Genomic DNA, 21,761 nt, shown 5'->3' on the forward strand with positions numbered 1-21,761 from the left:
AAAAAATATAAACATGACATTCCGCTTTAAGTTTATATATTTTTAGTTGTACTGTATCTATTGTTACTATATGCATATAACCGCTATATTACAAATTAACACTAAATATCTGACAAAGAATTCCCAGGTCACTATGGCTTATCTAAAGAGACAGTAGAGCAGTAAACACTTTTCAAGCAGACTGGCCCTAACCAAGAGCTTGGACCCAGCCATCTGATAAGGGAGGAGTCATTCAATCATGTGTGTAAATTTCACCTTGAGCTACTGATCTCCATAGACAGTGACCTTTATTTTACAGAGGAGTAAATAGATAAATATGTAAAGAGTAGCCTAAAGCTCCGCCTGCTGTCTCAGAAGGAGAATACGCAATGTTAATATGCAATATTCCATATTTATCTGACAAATATTTTTCTAAAATTCTACCAGTTTGATCTCCCCCAAGTGGTGCAATTAGGGAATTATTTATAAAAACAGAACATCCCAGGCATATAATAATGACTACTGTGGTGGTTCCATTATGTCAGCAGCTGTGCAGTTACACAGCTTGAAGGGAGAGAGACATAGAATGCGGACTTGGAGCTGAAATCTGCAGGCACAATACAACAGAGCAAGCATTGTGTCCTCCAGGCAGCTCCTTTCACTGTTCTCTTCCTTACTGTCACTAATAAGCAAGAAGATAAAATGAGAGCTCTCTCTGAAATGCTGCCAAATTTATAGGAAATTACCATAAGCAGCTTTCCCCTCTTTTGTCACTGGAAAAAGGCTTCATTTAGTGAACTGCATTGGAGACTCTCGAGGACCAAACACAAGGTGGAATCTGGTGCTTTGCCTCATCATAGAGTTACATTTTGTACTATCATTCTTTTCCAGCAGTGGGACATTATCTCAGGTTTATTATCTAACTGGTCCTGGAAATCTAAGGGCCACGGGATTCACACACAAATCAGGCAGTTCTTTTTATAGACGTCTGCTGTGGCTAAAAAAAAAATGAAATCTGATTGCTGTGCATTCTCCTTTCACAAATTTGGCAGATTAAAAAAAACGGTTAGCACTGTGGTCTTTCAGGGCAGTCCTTCATTCAAATCTTACCAGGGACCCAGGTGGAATGGAGTTCCAATGTTCTCCCCAGGTCTCACCAGGGACCTTAGTGGTATGGAGTTCCTCTGTTCTGCCCAGGGACCCTAGTGGAATGGAGTTCCTATGTTCTCCCCAGGGACACTAGTGGAATGGAGTTCCTAAGTTCTCCGCATGTCTCACCAGGGACCCTAGTGGAATGGAGTTCCTATGTTCTCCCCAGGGACCCTAGTGGAATGGAGTTCCTATGTTCTCCCCAGGGACACTAGTGGAATGGAGTTCCTAAGTTCTCCGCATGTCTCACCAGGGACCCTAGTGGAATGGAGTTCCTATGTTCTCCCCAGGGACCCTAGTGGAATGGAGTACCTATGTTATCCCCAAGTGTGCTGGTTTTCTTCCACAACCCAAAAACATACTAGTAGATTAACTGGCCTCTAACCAACTGTCTCTAGAAGAGTGTATGTGGATGCATGACTGTGGCAGTGGCAGTAGATTGGACTGCCACTGATATGAATGGTTCTGTATAATCTGAAAAGCTGGTGCAAAAAAAGTAAGTGCATCTATGAATATGAAAACTAACATGAAGAACAATGGCCTTGGTGACCATCATTAAAGTGTATCCAAAGCCAACATTTTTTTTTTTTTACTTTTGAATATAGTACAGATTAGGGATGCACAGATACTTTTCGAGTACCAGTGCAGATACTTGGCATTTTCATGATAACTACCAGGGTTGCAGAGGTTGCAGCTGGGACCTGGCTCTGGCGCTCCACCACTGTGCTGAAATCATTAGTCTGTATTGTTTTAGAAAAACTGTCACATGACAATAAACAAAAATGTGTCAGTACACATACTTGTAAGTACTCGGCAAGTACCAGTGCTCGCAAAACTGGTATCTGTGCATCCCTTTATTTATATTTATATAAACAAAATCGTACATTACAATAGAGATGTACAAATCCCAGGAGCTCCGTGTGCTCCTTACAGATGACAGCTGACTCCTAATTTTTGAATTTTTCTCTAGTGTAGTCTTGGAGCTCAAAGGTATTGGTACATGTACTCGTACTTGTACCGAGTACTGAACTTGGTATCTGTGCAACCCTAGTACAGATGGGTTAAAATTTTTTGATTGCTTAGTGCAAAGTGGGTGACGCTGGATCCCCAGAGTAGGTCTAATTTGACAGGGTCATATAGCATAGTAGAGAGGAGTTGTACTTATGCTAAGCAGGCAGCTCCCATATACAGAAGGGTATTTCAGAGCACTTCAGATTGGTACTAAATGAGGAAAGTAAAATACAAGCGACACACCCAAAAAGACCCCAAAAGTAACAAAGTTTTATTCCATTGAAATAGTCCAATATAAATCCATATGTGGGGCAAACGCTTTTCGATGGCCCCCTTTATCAAGGCTTAAGGTGTATTTTTTGGTTGCAAAAACTATCTCCTGGTTTTTATCTATACACTACGTATCTGGCACCAATCCCACTTCCAGAGCCAACTTTTAATTTAAAGCAAACACCTTAAGCCCCCCAAAAATGGGGCACTCTTGAACCACTGCAATGCATAGGCTGCACACACCGATTTTTATTGAACTACTTTAATGGAGTAAATATTTGTTGGACATTGACTTCAGGTGTACCACTCATATCTCCTTTTTCTATTTAGCTATGCAACGCTGTCAGTGTCACCACTGAGGAGGTTAACCCTATTTTTCCTGGTGACCACTCTCACTGGGACTAAAAGTGATGTACAATGTAACGTTTCTAGTCATCCCTGCAACAGGAATAGAGAGAAAGTGTTCCAATGGGGATACTTGTTTCAGTGTCAACTGTGTAAAAGAAGTTAGCACGAGTTTCCTCCAGTTACTCCGGTTTCCTCACACACTCCAACAACATGCTGGAAGGTTAATTGGCTCCTGTCTAAATTGGCCCTTGTATGCAGCATGTGAGATAGGGACCTTAGATTGTAAGCTCCAATAGGGCGGGGACTGATGTGAATGTGCACTATGTAAAGCGCTGCGTAAATTTTTTGGCACTATATAAATACCTGTAATAAATAAAAAATAATAAGATGACCTTACTTTGGAAAGATTTGCTCTCACTTCCTCTATTGTCTGGAGACAGGAAGTGAAGCAAAATTACCTCAATAGGACACAGACTGCAAAAAAAAAAAAAAAAGGGGACAGGAGTTTTAACCATCCCTTACTCCATCCAAAACGAAAAAAAAAAAAAAGGGGGTTTGGTTTTTAGAACTTTAAGTAAAGCTCCAAGAAAAAAAACAGACCTACTATATTTGTTCTCTCTGGAGAAGAGGCGATTAAGGGGGGGACATGATCACCATGTATAAATATATAAATGGTCCATATAGTGGGCTTGGTGCCAAATTATTCACTTTAAGGTCACTGCAAAAGGACAAGGGTCTTTGCGTCCGGAGGAAAAGACGTTTAACCTTTGCATACGGAAAGGATTCTTCAGTTAGAGCTATGAAAATGTGGAACAGACTCCCCCACTAGTTCTAGCTAGCTCAGTTAATAGTTTAAAAAAAAATCTGGATGCATTCCTAAATGCACAGAATATTACTGGATATTTAGTTCTTATAGGTATATTAGGCATCAGAGATTGTTGAGCCAGGGAATATCCAACTGCCTTATGGGATCAGGAAGGAATTTTTTTCCCCCTGTTGGAGCAAATTGAACCATGCTTTATAGGGTTTTTTTTGCCTTCCTCTGGATCAACAGTGTGTAATTGTGGGCATAGCTTTATGTTTAGGCTTTTCTTCTTCTTTTGTTTTTTCCATATCTCTATAGGTTGAACTCGATGGACTTTTTGTCTTTTTTCAACCTGACTAACTATGTAACTATGTACACGTAAGACTTTTAGCAAACCATTTCATGATCTTATCCACATATGTTCTAGAAAAACTCCCACACGCCCTGTGACTATGGGCTGGTGACATTTTTAGGAATGAAAGGTCAGTGCAGAGCTTGTCAAACTATGAAACAAGCCCGCCACATCTGTTCCCCTAAGTAATGACTCATCTATCCAGTGCAGGCAGGGGTACAGAAGAATCAACAGGATGCAATGGAGTTCTAAGTTCGCTTTTATACAGAATCACTCACTTGTGTCTGCGTATTTGACTTCTTTTAAAAACAATCCATCAGGTGGAGCTATTACATTTCTTGAGAAGGCCATTTGTTCACCAGTCTCCAGATGAAATCTAATTTGTTCTGGTGTGAGAAGGCCAAGTCCCACTGCAACTAAAGCACTAGTCATTCTTCGCACCTGAAAGAGAACATTAACTTTCTGATTATTACCAAAGAAGTGCAAGAACTAAATTTGCAACATAGAAACATGTATTTAAAGACCCAAGAACAAAAATGTATTGTATTGCAGCTTATCAGTCCATAGAGGTTTTGGCTAAATTAGGTTTCTTTTTTTTTTAATCTAGTGACAATGCCAGTAGGGCAATGTTTACTTGCCCCACTGCAACTATAGAAGAGCAGCATTGTCACCTTAGGACAGGACTACTCTACTTTTTCAAAACACAGGGGAAACATGTTCGGTAGTCTTCAGAGAGAACTAAGAATAATGCTGATAACAGTGCAGCACAGGCATAACACACTCAGGAAGTTATCAACTCACTAGATTTCTGGCAGGAACAACATGTATTTTTGCACTTGCTGAACAGATAAAATGTTTTTAGTGCTATATTAAAAAGATTTCAAAGGGAGCAAATAGAAGTTCATTATTACGGTCCGCATATACTTTAAAGCTGGACTCCAGGCAAACAGCTAAATACTCAATTGAAAAAATGTATATGTGAACTTGTCTGCCAAAGGATTTGGAACTCTTTTCACCCAGTCTCGGGATCTAGCAACCCCTTCTAGAATGAAAGATTTGTGATCTCCCCACAGGTTACTTGATCAGACAACATGACATTTAATAGTCATTTCCTTTTATTACACTGACCCAGGGCGAGTTTATTACATTGTTATTATGGTGACAGTGATGGTAGGTGTTCCCTCTCACAATTATATAGTAATGAAACCATAATCAATAACCAAAAGAACATTTATCGAAAAGCTAAAACAATTAGATATAAACATGGATTCATGGTTCCATACCTGTTTATAGATAAAGGATCTACTTTTGAAGGTAACATTCCAAAACTGGACATCACTGCAAAAAGTAAAAGGACTGGGTCAGAGACAAACCTTTAGATCACCAAGGTCAACATGACCCAAATATCAAGTGGTTCCTTACTGTATTATTAAATTAAAATAAAATATCCCTTCATGGTAAAGCAAATGTAATGGGCTAAGTCAGTACAAACCCTCCAAAATGTGCAGCGTTACAAAAAAAAATCCAGCACTTAATCTAGAACAGAAAATGTATCTATACAAGGGATCCAACGTTTGTGGGCTTTGCTGCAAACACATGTTAATGTACCTGAAGATTTTCTATGTTATTGGGAACATCGAGATATACCGTATATACTCGAGTATAAGCCGTCCCGAATATAAGCCGAGGTACCTAATTTTAGCCAAAAAAATCTTTAGATTGTAAGCTCTCACGGCAGAACCCTGCTTACCATTTTGGCTTGATTTGTATTGTAACTGTAATGTCTTCCTTATATTCCTTATAACAGTTTGCGCTATACAAATCCTGTATATTTATTTATTACAGGTATTTATATAGCGCCGACAATTTACACAGCGCTTTACATACTGCACATTCCCATCAGTCCCTGTGGGAGGAAACCGTAGTACCCGGAGGAAACCCACGCAAGCACAGGGAGAACATGCAAACTCCTTCCAGTTAGTGGCCAGGATTCGAACCGGGGACCCCCAGTGCTGTAAGGCAGAAGCGCTAACCACTATGCCACCGTGCTGTATAATTATTGTGCCTAAGCAGTACCCGGAAAGATTTATCTGTTGTGTGAAATGCCTAATGAAATATAGAAATGTTCTAAAAGTAAGTGCAGTGAACAGGCCCTAAAGCCTCATATTTGTATATCTGCAGGGAGAGATCTAAGGCACCTCTTAAAGTAGGATTTGGTGATCTCTCTACTGTGCTGCTCACTGTTCTCCTTTCTGGAAGCCTTGACATGAGAAAGCAAAACCCTACCTCTACCAAGATGGCTGCCTCCATACAGATACGCAGTGTAAAACAAGAGATGGTACGTAATGGGGAAAGGTCTGCTGCAAGGGGATCACAGGGAATACTGGTGACTAGTTTTTTTTTATCCCCCCCGTGTCTTTTTCGGGTACAGCTTCCAGAGTTTAATTCCTCGAAATGCTAAGACTCTTCTGCAAAGTGTGGTTCCTACACTAATCTATGTGAAAACCAAAACCACCACATACAGCTATGAATACATTAAAAATGGGCTTACCTTGTCCCATCCCACTATAGACAGAGCAGAAGACTAGAAGGTCACATCTAACCTAAGCAGCTGAACCCCCCAGTATGTATATCTGCATAATGCCACAGGGAACACTCTGGAGCTGGTTTAACATAACCTGTCAAAGTCAAGTGAACAGTTTCCTCATCTTCCCAACATTTAGTTTTTTCCATAAAATGAACACGGCTTCACTTGAGTTCTGAAGCAAGTGAAGTAGAAAGAAGAAAGCTGTACATTTTTGAAAACCCGTGGTACAGAGTGCACTGCAGTAACTTTAAAGGATGTCTAAAGCATAAAACTTTTTTTCTCATTTTGGATAAGAGTAGAGAATGGTGAAATCAGGTCAACTTGTTTCTCTCCCATTCAAGAGATTTCATTTCACTTTCTGTCCCACAGACACAACATTAAGAAAGAGGAAACCTCTCCAAAGTGAGGTAAACTCCCATCTTAGTTATAACAAGAACCAGTGTCCCCATTGGATGATTTTCCGTCCATTCCTGTATTCCCCTCATTTACAGTCTTGGTGACACTCTATGTACGTTGTATTATTGGTGTTGTCATAAAGCCATCATATACATGTGGAATACCTGATTTGTTTTTGTTGCAGTGCGTGTGTGTGATAGCTGAATCCATCAGAACCAGAAAGAAAAAAAAAACAAGCTTGCGAACGTGTTCAGTGTTGGGCTTCATATTAGAGGCGCCCTAAGTTGAAATAGTAATCAGCTCTCGAACTTTTTTCAATGATGAATCCAGATCAAGCAAATTTACATTGTCCATTAAAGTATTTTTTTACATTATTGGCCAAACAACGCCAACTCTCTCTGCTCTTCTTCCCTGAACTTACTGTCCAGTACAAGATCACCATGGACAGAGCAGTCTCCAGCAGCTGTCCATCTACTAGCTGGGAGATTGGAGGGAAAAGAAGGGAGGAGCAGAGGGAAGGGAAGTGTCTTAAACTTGCTGTGCCTGTGTTAGTGGAGACACGCACAACTTACTAGTGCACACACACGAGGGTGGCTCCATAGGACCCTGCAAAGGGAAAGGAGCCACCCGAAAACAGAATATCTGGGCCAGTGCTCAGGGAACGAGCTGATTCTTCAAGAAACTAAAACTTTTAAACATCAAGGAGCAGTATTCATTGTAAGTGATTTAATCAGCATTGAAAATAGCTTAAAAACCTTTTTGTTATTATCATTATTATTATACAGGATTTATATTGCACCAACAGTTTGCGCAGCGCTTTACAATATAAGGAAGACATTACAATACAATTCAAGACAAGGTGGTAAGGAGGGCCCTGCCCACGAGGGCTTACCATCTAACAAGGAGGGGGAAGTGACAGATGAGGAGGTAGCTGTGTGGGGATGAATTGTTTGAGAAAGTGATAGTTCAGTGGTTAGGTTGAGGTGGGATAGGCTTCCCTGAAGAGATGAGTCTTTATGGAATGCCTAAAGGCAGTCAGAGGGGGAGACAGACGGACAGGTTGGGGTAAAAAGTTCCAGAGGATGGGAGAGACTCTAGTGAAGTCCTGGAGGCGAGCATGGGAGGAGTTGACAAGGGAGCTGGAAAGCAGGAGGTCTTTTGAAGAGCGGAGGGGACAATTAGGGAGATACTTTGAGACGAGGTTTGAGATATATCCGGGGGCAGAGTTGTGGATGGCTTTGTCAGTAATTGTTAATATTTTGAATTTTATCCTTTGGGCTATTGGAAGCCAGTGCAGGGATCGGCAAAGGGGGGTGGGGGATGCAAGCCAGTGCAGGGATTGACAGAGGGGGGATTGCAGACACTGAGCGGTTGGTTAGGTGAATGAGCCCAGCAGCAGCAATCATGATAGACTGAAGGGGGGATAGCCTGTGTAGAGGTCGGCCAATGAGGAGGGAGTTGCAATAGCCAAAATGAGAGATAACAAGGGAGTGTATGAGTAGTTGTGAGATTTCATTGGTGAGGAAGGGCATGTTTTGGAGATGCTGCGAAGGTGAAGGCGGCAGGATTAATTGGATGTGGGGGAAGAAAGGTGAGGTCCGAGTCTTTTGACTTTATTACTACGTCAAAGTGATAAGTAGTTATATTCAGTGAGTCCAATGGCTTCTTTCAATCCTCTTTATGCAGACTGGAACCAGTTCATTTGACAGATTGATCTAAAGTTCAGCAAATACTTTGCATTGTCAGATATTCCCTGGCGTGTGATTAGATCACAAGGCTTACTTTAATTTACAAAAACACCAAGTTGCATAAACATTCCTATGGAGGATTTTGGTGTAGACGTCTGGCGGCCTGTTTATGGCATGTTAAATCATGACAAGTTGTAAAGTGGTCTGAACGTGGCTGATAACAGAGCAATGCATTGTAAGACAAGCTCAGTGAGCTGGGAATGTATATGCTGAGCCGCAGATGGAGTTACAGAACGTTTTGGTTTTGGCTCTACATCCAACACTTTGGACCGACCAATATTAGAGCCTAGAAAAATTTGTGTTTTTACAATGACGGGTGGAGCCGGCTGTAGGGTGATGCTTGCACAAAGAATCCGGGGGAAAGTTATTATTTTCTGCAGATGTTCCACTTCATTCATGGGAAAAAAAGATTCCCACCCTAGAAATTCATTTTAACTTGTTCCTAGCTAAAGAACAGTGTCGCCGTCCAATATGAACAGAAATTCTGACCCGTGCTGCATCTAGGGCTCACATAGACACACCACCAGTTACATCTATGAACAATGCCCACAGAATATGATGTTTTATGAATAATTAAAACCAAAACTTTTTTTTAAATGTGGATAGAGTGGTGAGGGGTTAAAATCCATCTCAGGTTTTTATTGTTTGGTAAGAAATAGCCAACACACCGGGAGTAACCTCAATGGTTTACCAATCCAAATAGTCCAAATACAAGAGACCAAAAAATAGTGCAAGAAAACAAAAAGAAAATAAAAATGTTTCACCAATGTTTCAGGGGCCCAAAGGAGCTCTTTCTCAAGGTGACAGACTGTCAAGGGGTAAATACTTTTCCTTGTCGCACTCCTTACCAAAAGTCCCTAGTGGTGGGGGGTGCTCGCAGTGACTGCGGATGGCACCGTAAATATCAGCAATTATGTAGAGATGTCACCAGCACACCATTGAGAGCATTGTCCATGCTAAGCCTGATGAAGGGACCCAGTGTGGCCCCAAAAGCGCTTGTTTATATGACAAGGAATTTCAATACATGAACGTTTTGCTATCCTAAGAGGAATTTGGTGTGCTGGTGACATCTCTACATAATTGCAGACTGTCAAGGGGTGTCACCTAGAGAAGAGTCCTTTCTGTTCACAAAATATTAGTGGAATATGTTTTTCTTGCACTATTTTTTTTAGTGTTTGGACCATTTGATTTGATGACACATTGAAGTTACTCCTGGTGTGCTGGTGATTTACCACAATAACACATGGCATCGCCGTAAGCCGAGCACCCCCCACCATATGGCTGTAAGGGTATGGTGCTGGATGAGACGCTTTCTTTCAAAGTTTTTATTTATCTCTATGTGCCATTAGTGAGAGCCACTCTCTATAATTGCCCCGATCACTAAGGGCACCTGGGAATAAAAGTGTCCCCCTTGGAAGATTTATTTTCTTGTAGTGGCAACTCCAGATTTTGGATTTGCCATTAGGGAAAATAAATTTCCCTAATGGGACACAGATGTAAAAAAAATGAAAGCAGCTTTAAACCTACCCTACTCTATCAATAGTTAACAAAAAAGATTTGGCTTTAGATAGAACTCAAGCAAGCTTCCCAGAACAAGCTCACCTGATCATCGTTTGGGACATCTCGAGTGCCCAAGTCTAAAGCTGGCCATACACCTATAGAATGATGGAATCTCCCCACTGGGCCAAGCTTCAGTATCTTGCTAGTCGACCCCGCTGGCTGTCAACATACCTGATCGATCTGATTGGATGCAGGCATTGTTCAGGCATTTTGAGAGCCAGCGGGGCCAACTAGCAAGATACTGAAGCTTGGCCTAGTGGGAGATTCCTCCATCCACAAAGGTTAGCGTAGATGGAGGAATCTGTTGCACTTTTTCCTTCTGACCACAGAAAATTTGCAGATAATCTATAGATGTATGGCCAGCTTAAAAAAGTGGAAATAACTTAAACAGCAAATTTCTCATTAGCATTTTAATATGGTGGTGATGGTGGCATCAGACAGAGAGCAGCCATCTAGCTTCCACCTTGCCCAACACTGTGGAACATTTACAGTTACGGAAAAGACTGAGGAGCAATTTTGGCTGCAGCCACCATAATTAATAAAACCATTGCTGTGAAAGTCTTTAGAATAATGTTATAATAAAAGTTAATTCCATGTGTAGGTGTTGGTCAGGAAGAAGGAGATGCTATAGAGGGTGTATCAGTTTTAAGTTTCTTCAGACATGGTCCAATAACATGAATACAACAAGTTGACTCACCATTGTAGGATTAACTGCTTTGAGCATCCTTATGACAAGACCCAAGAAAGAGGAAACGGCAAACTTCAGCCAACTCTCATCTACTAAGGAATGACAAGACTGCTTAAGCATGGAAGCAATCTTAAAGGGGTATTTTATTGTGATCAAAGAATGGACTAGACTTAGGAATGGCAATAGCTCTCTGTCAGCCATGCTGAAGGTGAACTATAGTTTGACAGCATGTGACTATATGAGGTCTAAGATACATCAACCCCTGCAGGGAAAAAAAAAGTCTGCAAGTCATTCTTGTGCATACGGAGAAATTTCCACTAAATATATTAAAGTGTTTCTATAGCCAAAACTAATTTTTATGTTTTGGATAGAGTATGGATGGTTTAAAAACTGTGCCAGGTTCCTGTGTAGTTGTCTGTGTATCACTGGGGACCTTTCCCTTCACTTCCTGCCCCAGGGATGCAACAGGAGGTTAAAAGAAACCTCCCATAGGGAGAGGAATTCCCCTCTCATGCAGTTGTCTGCAAAACAGGTGTCCTCATTGGAAGGTTTCCCTTACCTCTTGTTCCGGTGACAATTCTAAAATTTCGGATTTCCTTGCAGGTTCTTTCTTGGCGTCCATTGTTCCCCACTCCATCCAAAACAAAAAAGGTTTAGCCTATAGATACACTTTGAATACATAAGTCACTATAACTGACCTAAGTTTTAGATTTCTGTCTGACCACCACTCTCATCATGACCCTTTATAAAAGAGCAACTAAAACCAAAACAGATTTGTTTTGGGTGAAGTAGGCAGGTTTTTGGACCTCCTGTTGGATCTTCCCTACTGATCATGTCTCTGCTTTTCCTACAGCCATTGTGACTTTAACTTCCTATGGTTAACCTTATTGAAAAGGCACAGCATAAATCCTCTTGTGGTTACTCCATAAGGAGACAAATGTTACCAGAATGATGTGACACAGAAAACACTTCCTGATTCCACTGACTCCCAGTGAAATAAAGGGTTTGTTCTCTTATTGATAATGCTTCAGTGTCATTCATTCATATAGATTAACCTGTGCTGAGAGAAATATGAAAACTGTTATGTCTGCCCTTTGCTTTTAAAGAGGAACTGAACTCTGGAAATTGTGCCCAAAAAAGACAGGCAGAAGACAAATTAGTAGTAAAGAGCCTGTGATCTCCTTGCAGCTGATCTTTCTCCATTACTGACTTACCATGCTTGGTTCTGCATGGTGTCTCTGTTGTAGTGGCCATCTTGGTAGAGGCCGGGCTTGCTTCCTCTTGTCAGCCAGCAAAAAGAACAGTGAGCAGCACAATAGTAATTTCACCAAATCTCACTCCATGTCTGCTAAGACTAGCGATCACAGCAGTGCTCAAGATCGCACACTGTAGATATACAGCTATGAAGATGAAGACACAGGAGTGCCTAGACACGCTCCCATTCCAGGAAGTGCACTTTCAATTACCATTTGTAGAGGTTTCCTCTAACATAGCAAATATTTGCTTTTTGAGTTTAGTTGCACTTTAAAAGTAAACTGCAGGAAACAGCTAAATGCACAAATTACAAATAAATATAAATATACATAGGGATAGAGTACGAATACAGATTGCCTGTGAAGCCGGTGCTCCATCTAGAGAAAGAACACCGGCTTCACTTGTTCCTAACCTATACAGGAACATGGGAGGCAGGTCATTACGTGCCACCCAGCTTCCTGATTGGTTAGGAAGCTAGGCTGCCTAGCAACAAGTGAAGCCAGCTTTCTAGCCAATCAGGAAGCCGGGAGGCAGGTCATAACCCACCGCCTGGCTTCCTGATTGGAAAGGAAGCTGGCGCCATGCTCCCTCGGCACTGCCGGTGAGAGGGAGATCTCCCTCTGACCGGAAATTCTGGTATCGGAGGTAAGTATCGGAGCACTAAATGCCAAATACTTGGTATAGGCACCAATACTGATACTGGTATCGTTAACGGTGCATCCCTAATATATATGTATAAAAGCTGTTTTACATGCCAAAGGATTTGTATTTCTGTCCATTTAGTTGAGATTTACCTAGCTCTGCCACACAGCATAACCCTGTCTGGCAGAGGAGGGGACCGGATCACTGCACTTCAGTAACACTCATGTCTTTTCCCTCCAAAACCTCTGACTGGTCAGGAGAAACAGCATGATTATCTCATCTGTCACTCTACTCTTTCCTCCTATCAGCATGCTCCTTGCACTGCAGAATAACTGACTAGCTCCTTCTGCTGCTTCTCCCCTACAGTCTAAGTCAAATTCAGGTACTTGCACTGCTTGCATTAAAAAAAAATGTTTAAGGATGTATTATTGTATATGGATCTGCATTTACATGTGTCCATTATATCTTGAATTTAGGTTAAAGGCATCTATACCCAAATAATAGTCCCCACCTATTATTGTGGGATACTGTACTTTGCACAATACAGTTATATAAGCCACAGATTGGGCCTCAGTACCAGCAAATTGCCTTACCTGCTATGGCTGTGAATTGGAAGGAGACTGGAAGAAGCAGTAAAATCTGCCTGCTCTAATGTCTTGATAGGAGACTTAAAAGGTGTCTCTGAGTTTAATGATCTAAAGGCACTGAAATCATGAGTTCCAACCATAATCTGTGCAGCTTCCTGAATCTTCGCCACATCAAGGCTACTATGGAAAGAAAGCAGAACACTAACAAACCACATGAACCCAAAAGAAAATCTCTGCTCATTACTATTTACAAAACCAATCATGTACCATACTGGAAATCCAACCAAAATGTCACAGATACCACAAATAGCCCTTTAAAACAGGAACTGGACTAAAAAAAAAAAATATAAGCAAGTTGTTTTTGGCAGAAGAGACTTTATATGTTTTTCTGTCAAAAATCTCCTTTACCTGTTAGCAGTTTCTATTTAATATACACTGCCTTTGGTGCAAGTGAGGACTAGAGTACATTCTATGATTTGGGAGAGTTGAGCCTATGACTTTATGGTAACTGTTCCTGTGGACCAGACCAACACCAAGCCCCCCTTTGCCATAGTTCTGCATCAAATAAAGGCCAGCTAAGATCCAGTCACATGAACTCATGGGTTCTTTTTCTCCTATCCTTCCCTGAGCAGTGGAAGGGTCCGGAATGTCATTCTCTACAGTATTCTCCTATGAGTCTGGCAGACTCGAGGTCAGTGGTTAAATCAATGACCTTGAGCCTAGGGTTTAAAGGACCTTTAAAGATTTTTGCCTATACATTAAAGCAGATCTCCAAGCTACCCACACAGTGCAGGGGGTTAACTGCTCACGTTGGTCTACGGATCAGAATAAAGATGTTACACTCAGCCGTTTCTCGATCCTGCGGCAGTGACCGCTCACCTTTCTGTCCCTCTGCTCCGGAATGTCCCTTGGTGTCCTCATGTCTAATGCAAGGAATGGACCTTACATAGACCTGATGACATTAGCCGAGCTTAGAATGCCCGAGCCTAAGGAAGAAGGGGCTGAAGGGACCGGCCTAGCAGTCAGGCAGGATCGAGGATATATTTTTTTTTTATTTACAGCCCTAGACCAAAATGTGCAGTTAACCCTTGCAGTGCAGAGGTGGCCCCACTGCAAGGGTTAACTTTTGAAAGTCCTGGAAATTCTCTTTAAAAAAACCCCAAAAAACAGGGCTGGCAAAAAATCTTCTGGAAACAGTCTTGTGGAAATTGTTGAAGGTGCCCTATGAACATCAAAACATCTTCCCATCGATTATTACCAATTACATTACATGGGGCACATGTACTGCTTTGCTCCTTGTGCTGCTTTGCTGAATAAGCCCATAAAGATTTTTCACAGAAAGGGGACCCGGTTTTTCAAAATGGTATTAGGGCTAAGAGCCAGCAATAGCTTAGTATATCAGTGATCTATTGCTGCAGGGAGATACTAGACAGAGCTGCAACAGCTCTATCCCATCCTCTGTACCCAGAGGAAGGATAGTGACATCACTCATAATGTCACATCTCTATCAATGTAAACACCAAGCGGAAGCATTGTGTTTTTAACAACCTGTCACAAGTGCTCCTATGGAGCCCTGTGTAGGAAGATCGGAAGCCAAGGAGCGGATTGTTTTAGCTCCTGTGCTTAGTGCTGGACACGGCTGTCAATGGTAGCTGGTGGGTTCAGCTTCAGAAGCCGCTGGGACCCTCAGTAGCCACTGAGTCCAAGTGCTGTTTTAAAATGGCACTGGAACAAACAGCCGCTGTCCCTGTGCTGTTCTAAAACACCACCCGGGACTCAAGTGGGTAACCAACCGCAAGCAATCCGATTTCAGTATTCCACAGACATAAAGAAAAGCATTTCCTGTTGGTAAGCGTTGGTACTACAGCATGTTCTTTGCCTTTCAGAACAAGACAGACAGACAGACAGACAGACAGACAGACAATCTATTCCTGGTCTTACTTCTCAGTTGCAGCCCAACACAAGTTCCGCTCGAACACTGGTAAATCTGAATATCTGTATCCGGTCACTAGGCGATACACATACGTGCGGGACAGAACATCATGCCGTGCATGAAAGTCATTGTTTACACGGATCGCCTTCAGGACTCTGAGGGCGGGAAACATACAAAATAGGTTACTTTAAAAAAAATTATAATAATTATAGATACACACAACAGACTGATATGTCCAGGTAAAGAGAGTCACTCAAGCCACAAATGACACTTTACTGTTGGCGGATGCAATGTGTCGAATCTCCTACAGATTTCCAATATCACATGAGCGCTACAACAAAGACAACACCCAGCTCCACCAACCTGCTGGATTCATTTTTCTTTAATTACATAGAATGTAACAAGAAAACCTAGACCATGCAGCTTTATCCAGAAAAGATGAGATGGAAAGCCCCAATGCTTCTATTGTGAATGGGCCCTCAAGCTAGGTGACCATTATTTAGGAGGGTCTCCTAACCGCACATCCAGGACTTGCTGTATGACAGAATCGATATATAGTTACATGCAGCTTGAAGTCATCTAGACCATTGGTTCTGAACTGGTGGGTCGTGACCCAAAAGTGGGTCACAACCCTGTGTTCAGAGGGTTACCGCATGCCTTCCACTTTTCTAGGCGAGAGGCTGCTCTGCCTCCCCCTAGTGCAGCACTGTCAGTTCTCACGCCAACCAGCCATTCAAAATATGCTGCCCAGCACCCAGTGTCAGCTTTAGATGTGGTAGGCTGGGGCTATGGCCGCGAGGGAGCTCCATCCATACGTGCATTGATTACAGATTCCTCATGTGTCCTGTAGAGGTGCCTGGACCGGAGTGACATCACATTCTGGCTCCCGGCACAAGGGAGATGTACAAGCAATGCACACATGGATGGAGCTCTGTTACAGCACAGCAGCCCACACTGGACCCCAGGCTGAGGATCCACACCAGTTCTCCTAAAGGTAGGGAGACCTGGTGGACCTTTAAAAAAAAAAAAAGTGTGTGTGGAGTGTGTATGTGTGAATGTCTGAGTGTGTGAGATTGTGTCTGTGTATGTGAGATTGTGTCTGTGTATGTATGTCAGTGTTTTTGAGGGCCCGTTCACACCAGTACAGTGGTACAGTGGTGTGGGAGGTGTGTTGCGTTGCCATTCATTTGAATGGTACCCCAAAGGCACCTCCCGCCAACAATTCCTATGCCCACACCAGTACGTGCAGTACCCTAGTGCCATGCATCCATTGCAGTGCGACTTAATGGTCAAGGACAAATGTGGGTCCTGAGATTACACAGGTTGAGAACCACTGATCTAGACTGCCCAAAAATGGGGGTCCAAAAGGTACATGTGGCGGGCCTGTTCTCACTCCCCTTTAAGGTAAGAGCTGAACGCCCAGTACTGTAGTGCTAATTAGTTACTATGGGAACCGGCCTTTGTGTGCGAGGGATGAAATGTGGACAGGAATGTACAGATTTCTGTGTTCACGAGCCAGGAATCATTGCCGCTCCATCTCATCTGTTAGCAACAATAAACATGCAGTGCGTTGCCCACTTATCTCTTTACTGGATTGTCTCCACTGCCGCAGGCATCTGCAATAGATTTTAGAGCAGTGCGCTTTACTGACCTCAGAACACGCTTCTGGCCGTATAATTAAAAGGGAGAAAACGTGTAATCTGAAACACTTGACTTTCAGTTCCTCAATTATCTCACGTACTTACTGGATTACAGGCCGGGATCATTTCTGAACTAGTTCATGTGTACTGGCATCTCACAGATTGTGTTGGGACTCTACGGAGAGATACAGGTGTTTGTTTTGCTTTTTTAACTAGAAAGGTTAGATAGTATTTTGGAAGGACTAGATGAATGGTAGGCAATTTCGGCACTCCAGCTGTTCTGAAACTATAAATCCATCATGCCTCTACCTCTAGGAGTCATGCCTGTGACCGCCAGTCTTGCAATGCCTCATGGGTTTTGTAGTTTCACCACAGATGGAGTGCCGAGGTCGCCTACCCCTGGTCTAGATCCTCTGCTGGGTATTTGCAGCTATTATTGGCCATGGGGGGAGATCCCTTCTGTACCCTTGAAGTGTCTGGGGCAGCTGCTACTCCACCGTTCAGATCAGCTTCTTGGGTCACAAGATTAAAGTAGGTTTCATCCTTTGTTGTGCCTCAGTGCTCCTGATCTCATGCAGTCCTTTACAGTTGCTTCCTGTCTACATGCACATCAGCGATGGCTCCATGACATTTCGTAGTGTGGGCTCTCTCATTGCGACAGCAGCAGGGGCATCCTGAGCGGTGGTGTCACCCCACTGGGACGTCATAATGCGTAATGATGTTGCGCGCCTACCTGCCGGTGGCCATCTTGGTAAAGGACGCTGGCAAAAAAAGGAGGGAACATTCACCCGGCAGAATAAGGTATGCCGCGGGGTCCCCTCCTTTCTCGTGCAACTGTCGGGCTCTCCGAGTTTCCAACTATTCAGAGGGGGTGTCAGTCATTTTGGTATCACCCCCCTCTGATGGTGTCACCCAGTACGGGCCCACAGTCCCCGCACCTACCTTGTGAACCCCACTGAACAGCAGTGTACCATGCCTGCATAATGTGCGTTGAAATGGCCACTTGCAGTCTCCATTGGAAGCCTATGTGATAGGTTGACAATGCAGGAGCACAATTGGGAGACCAGGACAGTCACCTTAAAACAATAAGTGACGGGGGCGTGGTTTGCGCATGGCGGCGAGTAGACGTGCCTAGCCGGAGCTCCGTCTCTCACCCCGAGCAATCTTGCAGTTACCCATCTTCTCGAAGTACGCCTCGATCAGCCATCTCATCCCTAAAGCATGGGGAGGAAACAGAAGTACCGCCGGTCCGCTGCGACCCAGAAAACCGGCACCATCACGCGCCTTTGGACGCCGGAAGCCTTCTGCCCGGCCGCCGGGGCGAGGCGTGCGCCTGAAGGCCCTGGGGCCATCCCGGAGATGCCACCCTCCACCTCACACCCATCGGACGGATCCCACTCCTCCGCTCTATCTGCGGCATCTACAGATTCCGACCGGGGCTCCGGGATGTCTGTAGCCACGCTGGCTAAAACCCTCCCCAGCAAATCGGACCTGACGGAGATGTTTTCCCGCCTAGAGCGCTCCCTCAAGTCTGAGATCTCAGCTGTGAAGGCCGAAGTGTCCCATGTCATGCGGCGAGTGGAAGAGGTGGAGAGCCGATTGGACGCACAGGCCCAGGCCATCAAAGAACTTCAGACACACGGTGAGCAAACTCATACTGCTATACGATCAGCGTTTTACAAGCTGGAGATACTAACTGCACATACTTACCCGGTAACACCCATTGTGAGATGTTTGCTCTTATAGCGGATCCTGGCAAAACCACACCCGACCATAGAGGTGTTACCAAGACTGGCATCTTGCTTGCTGAAAAACTAAACAGCATTCCAAGCCATGTTGGGAGCAGGCTGATAAGTCGTCCCTGCTGGGGATCACTGAAAGACTTAAAAGACCTGAAGAACATAGACCGTGCACACTCCATCCCAAACAAAAATTGGGGGGAGTTCTGTCTTAAATATAATAAGAGGAATTTCCAACTCTGTTTAATGTGGACACAGTTCTAACAGCTCCATGTTTCAGAAGACACCACAACACCCAACCCTCCAATACTGTGCTGCAAGACACTGCTAATTACATGGAAGTCCACCAATGCAGTGGTAATAGGTGATCGACTGGCACAAACCAGCTTTAGTCTGCAGAATTGGAACTAGCCTGCATGGACTTACTCACTTTATATACTCTGGCTTTAGATGGTAGTTTAAAGCCTTCACCAGAATGGCCTCTGAGAATGGTTGATTTCCTGGACGTCTCTCGATGTCCACATGAGCAGAATTGCAGAGTGCATGGACTCCTGAGTCTGTACGGCTGGAGATGTAGATTTCGGGGGTACCAAAAGGCTGGAGTTTCTGTAACGCCATCTATGAACAACAATAGCATACATTGAAGAACATCAAGCCAATGTATCCTCTACACACACAAGTACCTGCATAACTTATTGTAAACTGGGCTAAAGCTGTATATACAAATAACAATTTTTCAAGTTCAACCCCACGGGCTCAATTTCCCCCAAAAACCGCCACATTCCCCCATCCACACTAAACTCACCTGTGGGCTATTGTATTCTGACAGCCAGCTATTAGAATACCTGGACAGTGACTGTAGCCAATTGGCTGCAGTCAGTCACTGTTCGATAGCCAATTTTTTTCACCTGGCTCCCTCAACAAGTCAACTGAAAAACCGACTTTTGTAGACCCAGGTAGTGCCAGCAAGGCCACCTATCGACCGAATTTAAGCCAATCCAGCAGGAATTGGACAAAATTCCATCTGTGTATGGCAAGCTCCAAGCAGTTTGCTGCTATCTTCTTTTGTACTATAGTTCCTTTATTAGTATTAAAGTGCATGTGTAGCCCAAACTGGACCCTGCTGGCTAAAGTCAACCTCTCCATTTATCTTTGTGACCACTGTCAGTGGGACAGAGTGATTGGAAATCCAGATTGTTACAGTCATCAGAATCAAGAGGCAAGGGTAAATCTTCCAATGGGGATAACTGTCTAAGAGGAAAATTCCCTTTGACCTTGTAGAGATTTGCTCTCACTTTCTGTTGATTCTCAAGGTCAAATAGCAAAAAATAAACTGAATGAAAAGGGAAATCTTTCCAGAAGGTCAAAGACCAAAAAAATAAATGTACAGTGTGTTTTAATCATTCGCTACTTATCTATAAAAAATAAGTCAAGGCAACTGGACTTGCTGTATTTTTCCTTGAAGACTTTTCACTGGACATCTGACCAGCTTTCTCCATTCAGAATGACTCAATTCAGAACCTTCACAGACACATTCCCAACTTGACCCAAGAACTTGAACTTTGGGTAGACATAAACCAAAAATACTATGCATGTTTTGCTTTTGTGTTTCTTTAAAGTAAAAAAGGCCCCTGTATGACAGTCTAAACAAGAACCAAACCCAGACACTACATGAAATCTCATTAAAGTGACATTAAAAGGCAAAAAGTTTTTTTCCTCCCCCCAATGTTAATTAAAGGAGAACAATGGGGTTAGGGCTTTTTCCCATAGTTCTCCTTAGGGTAACGGGAGGACACAAACTAGCGTCCTCCCATCACCCTAAGCTCAGTATACCGCGAGCTACAGCTCACGGTATACTGAGGCGCCGGAGCGGATGCCGACATCGATGTCGAGATCCGCCCAGCTGCGTGAGTGACAGCTGGCTCTGGCTATCTAGAGGCAGAGCCAGTTGTACCCCCCCTCCCCGTCCGTTCCGCCAATCAGCGCTGGTGGATCGGAGCGGGGAGAGGGGAATCCAGCCGCTCACTTCCCGATCTACTGAGCCGACCTGTGACAGTCTCATTGTCACAGGTCGGCTAGAACTATGAGGTGAGTGAAAAGCACTCACCTCATAGTTCGCCTTTAAAGCACTTACCTTAAATGATGTCTATTAATCCGATCTTCTTCTTCTTCTTTCCTGTAGTTTTCAGTCTTCTCTCCAGCGCTGCTGCGGGTCTCCAATCCAGCGCTGACTCCTTTGTCCTTGCTGGTACTTCCTGTCCCACGGTGTCTGCATGTGGGTGCACGCGTCCATATACTCACCTTGTGTCTCTCCCCGTCTCGCGGCCGAAAATCCTAAGTGCGCATGCGCCCGCCCCAAGATGCTTTGCGGCTGCAGACCCACAAACGATGCCTTAGAATGGCGGGTCAAAGACAACTTCCCACAGTGTGTGTGCAAATCAAAATGAAATAATTGGTCATAGGTATTATGATAAAGGAGAAGCTTTCGGCCGTCTTAACTGACCCCCATTCTAAATTTCTGAAAATGTGACCCCTCCTGGTTGGAATACCCCCGACATTTAAATTTGGATCACACCTTGCTTTCCCTTTGTTTTTGTAAAATAGCCTGTGGGGCTTTGGGCCTGGGTCGTTCTCTGCGCAACATGTTTCTCCTTCTGACACTCCTCTTACCCCTTTGCATCCCCTACCAATGCTCTTTCTCTTGTACTACCCCCTCTGGTCTTCTTTTTCACTGTAGCTTTTACTTACCTTCGTGGTTGCCAGACTTCCTTCTTTTTTTGTGTTTCCCAGCTAACATTCCCCCAACCCCCTCACCCCCATTACTTGTCCCAATTTTTTTTCTCTTTTTGTTACGCACATTGAGTGTAGCCCTTCTTGTGCTTTCGAATTATATAGATTAGGGCTGCAACAACTAAATCGACATAAATCGATTATTTAAAAAGTTGTCAACTTTTTCAATCATCGATTAATCGGCTTCCGATTGGTTGGCCCTGTTCACGGCTCCACACAGCTGCGCGCCACACCTCCTCCCCACCTCACGCTCGCCGCTGCCAGATCCGCCCGCCCGCATCCA

At 43.6% G+C, this 21,761-nt stretch overlaps 1 protein-coding gene across 1 annotated transcript in view; it reads right to left on the minus strand.

Annotated features, from left to right (window-relative positions):
- PUSL1 (pseudouridylate synthase-like 1) overlaps positions 1-21,761 on the minus strand; it is a 47,961-nt gene that overhangs the window by 334 nt on the left and 25,866 nt on the right. Inside the window, exons 5-9 of the mRNA XM_018568668.1 lie at positions 19,119-19,306; positions 15,318-15,464; positions 13,383-13,553; positions 5,198-5,252; positions 4,193-4,355 (exon numbers count right to left, since the gene is read on the minus strand). Of these exons, the coding sequence (XP_018424170.1) occupies positions 4,193-4,355; positions 5,198-5,252; positions 13,383-13,553; positions 15,318-15,464; positions 19,119-19,306 (724 nt within the window). The remainder of the gene's footprint in view (positions 1-4,192; positions 4,356-5,197; positions 5,253-13,382; positions 13,554-15,317; positions 15,465-19,118; positions 19,307-21,761) is intronic.

The sequence above is a fragment of the Nanorana parkeri genome, unplaced genomic scaffold (genome assembly GCF_000935625.1).
Source record: "Nanorana parkeri isolate BGI_ZX_2015 unplaced genomic scaffold, ASM93562v1 scaffold1226, whole genome shotgun sequence".
Lineage (NCBI taxonomy): Eukaryota > Metazoa > Chordata > Amphibia > Anura > Dicroglossidae > Nanorana > Nanorana parkeri.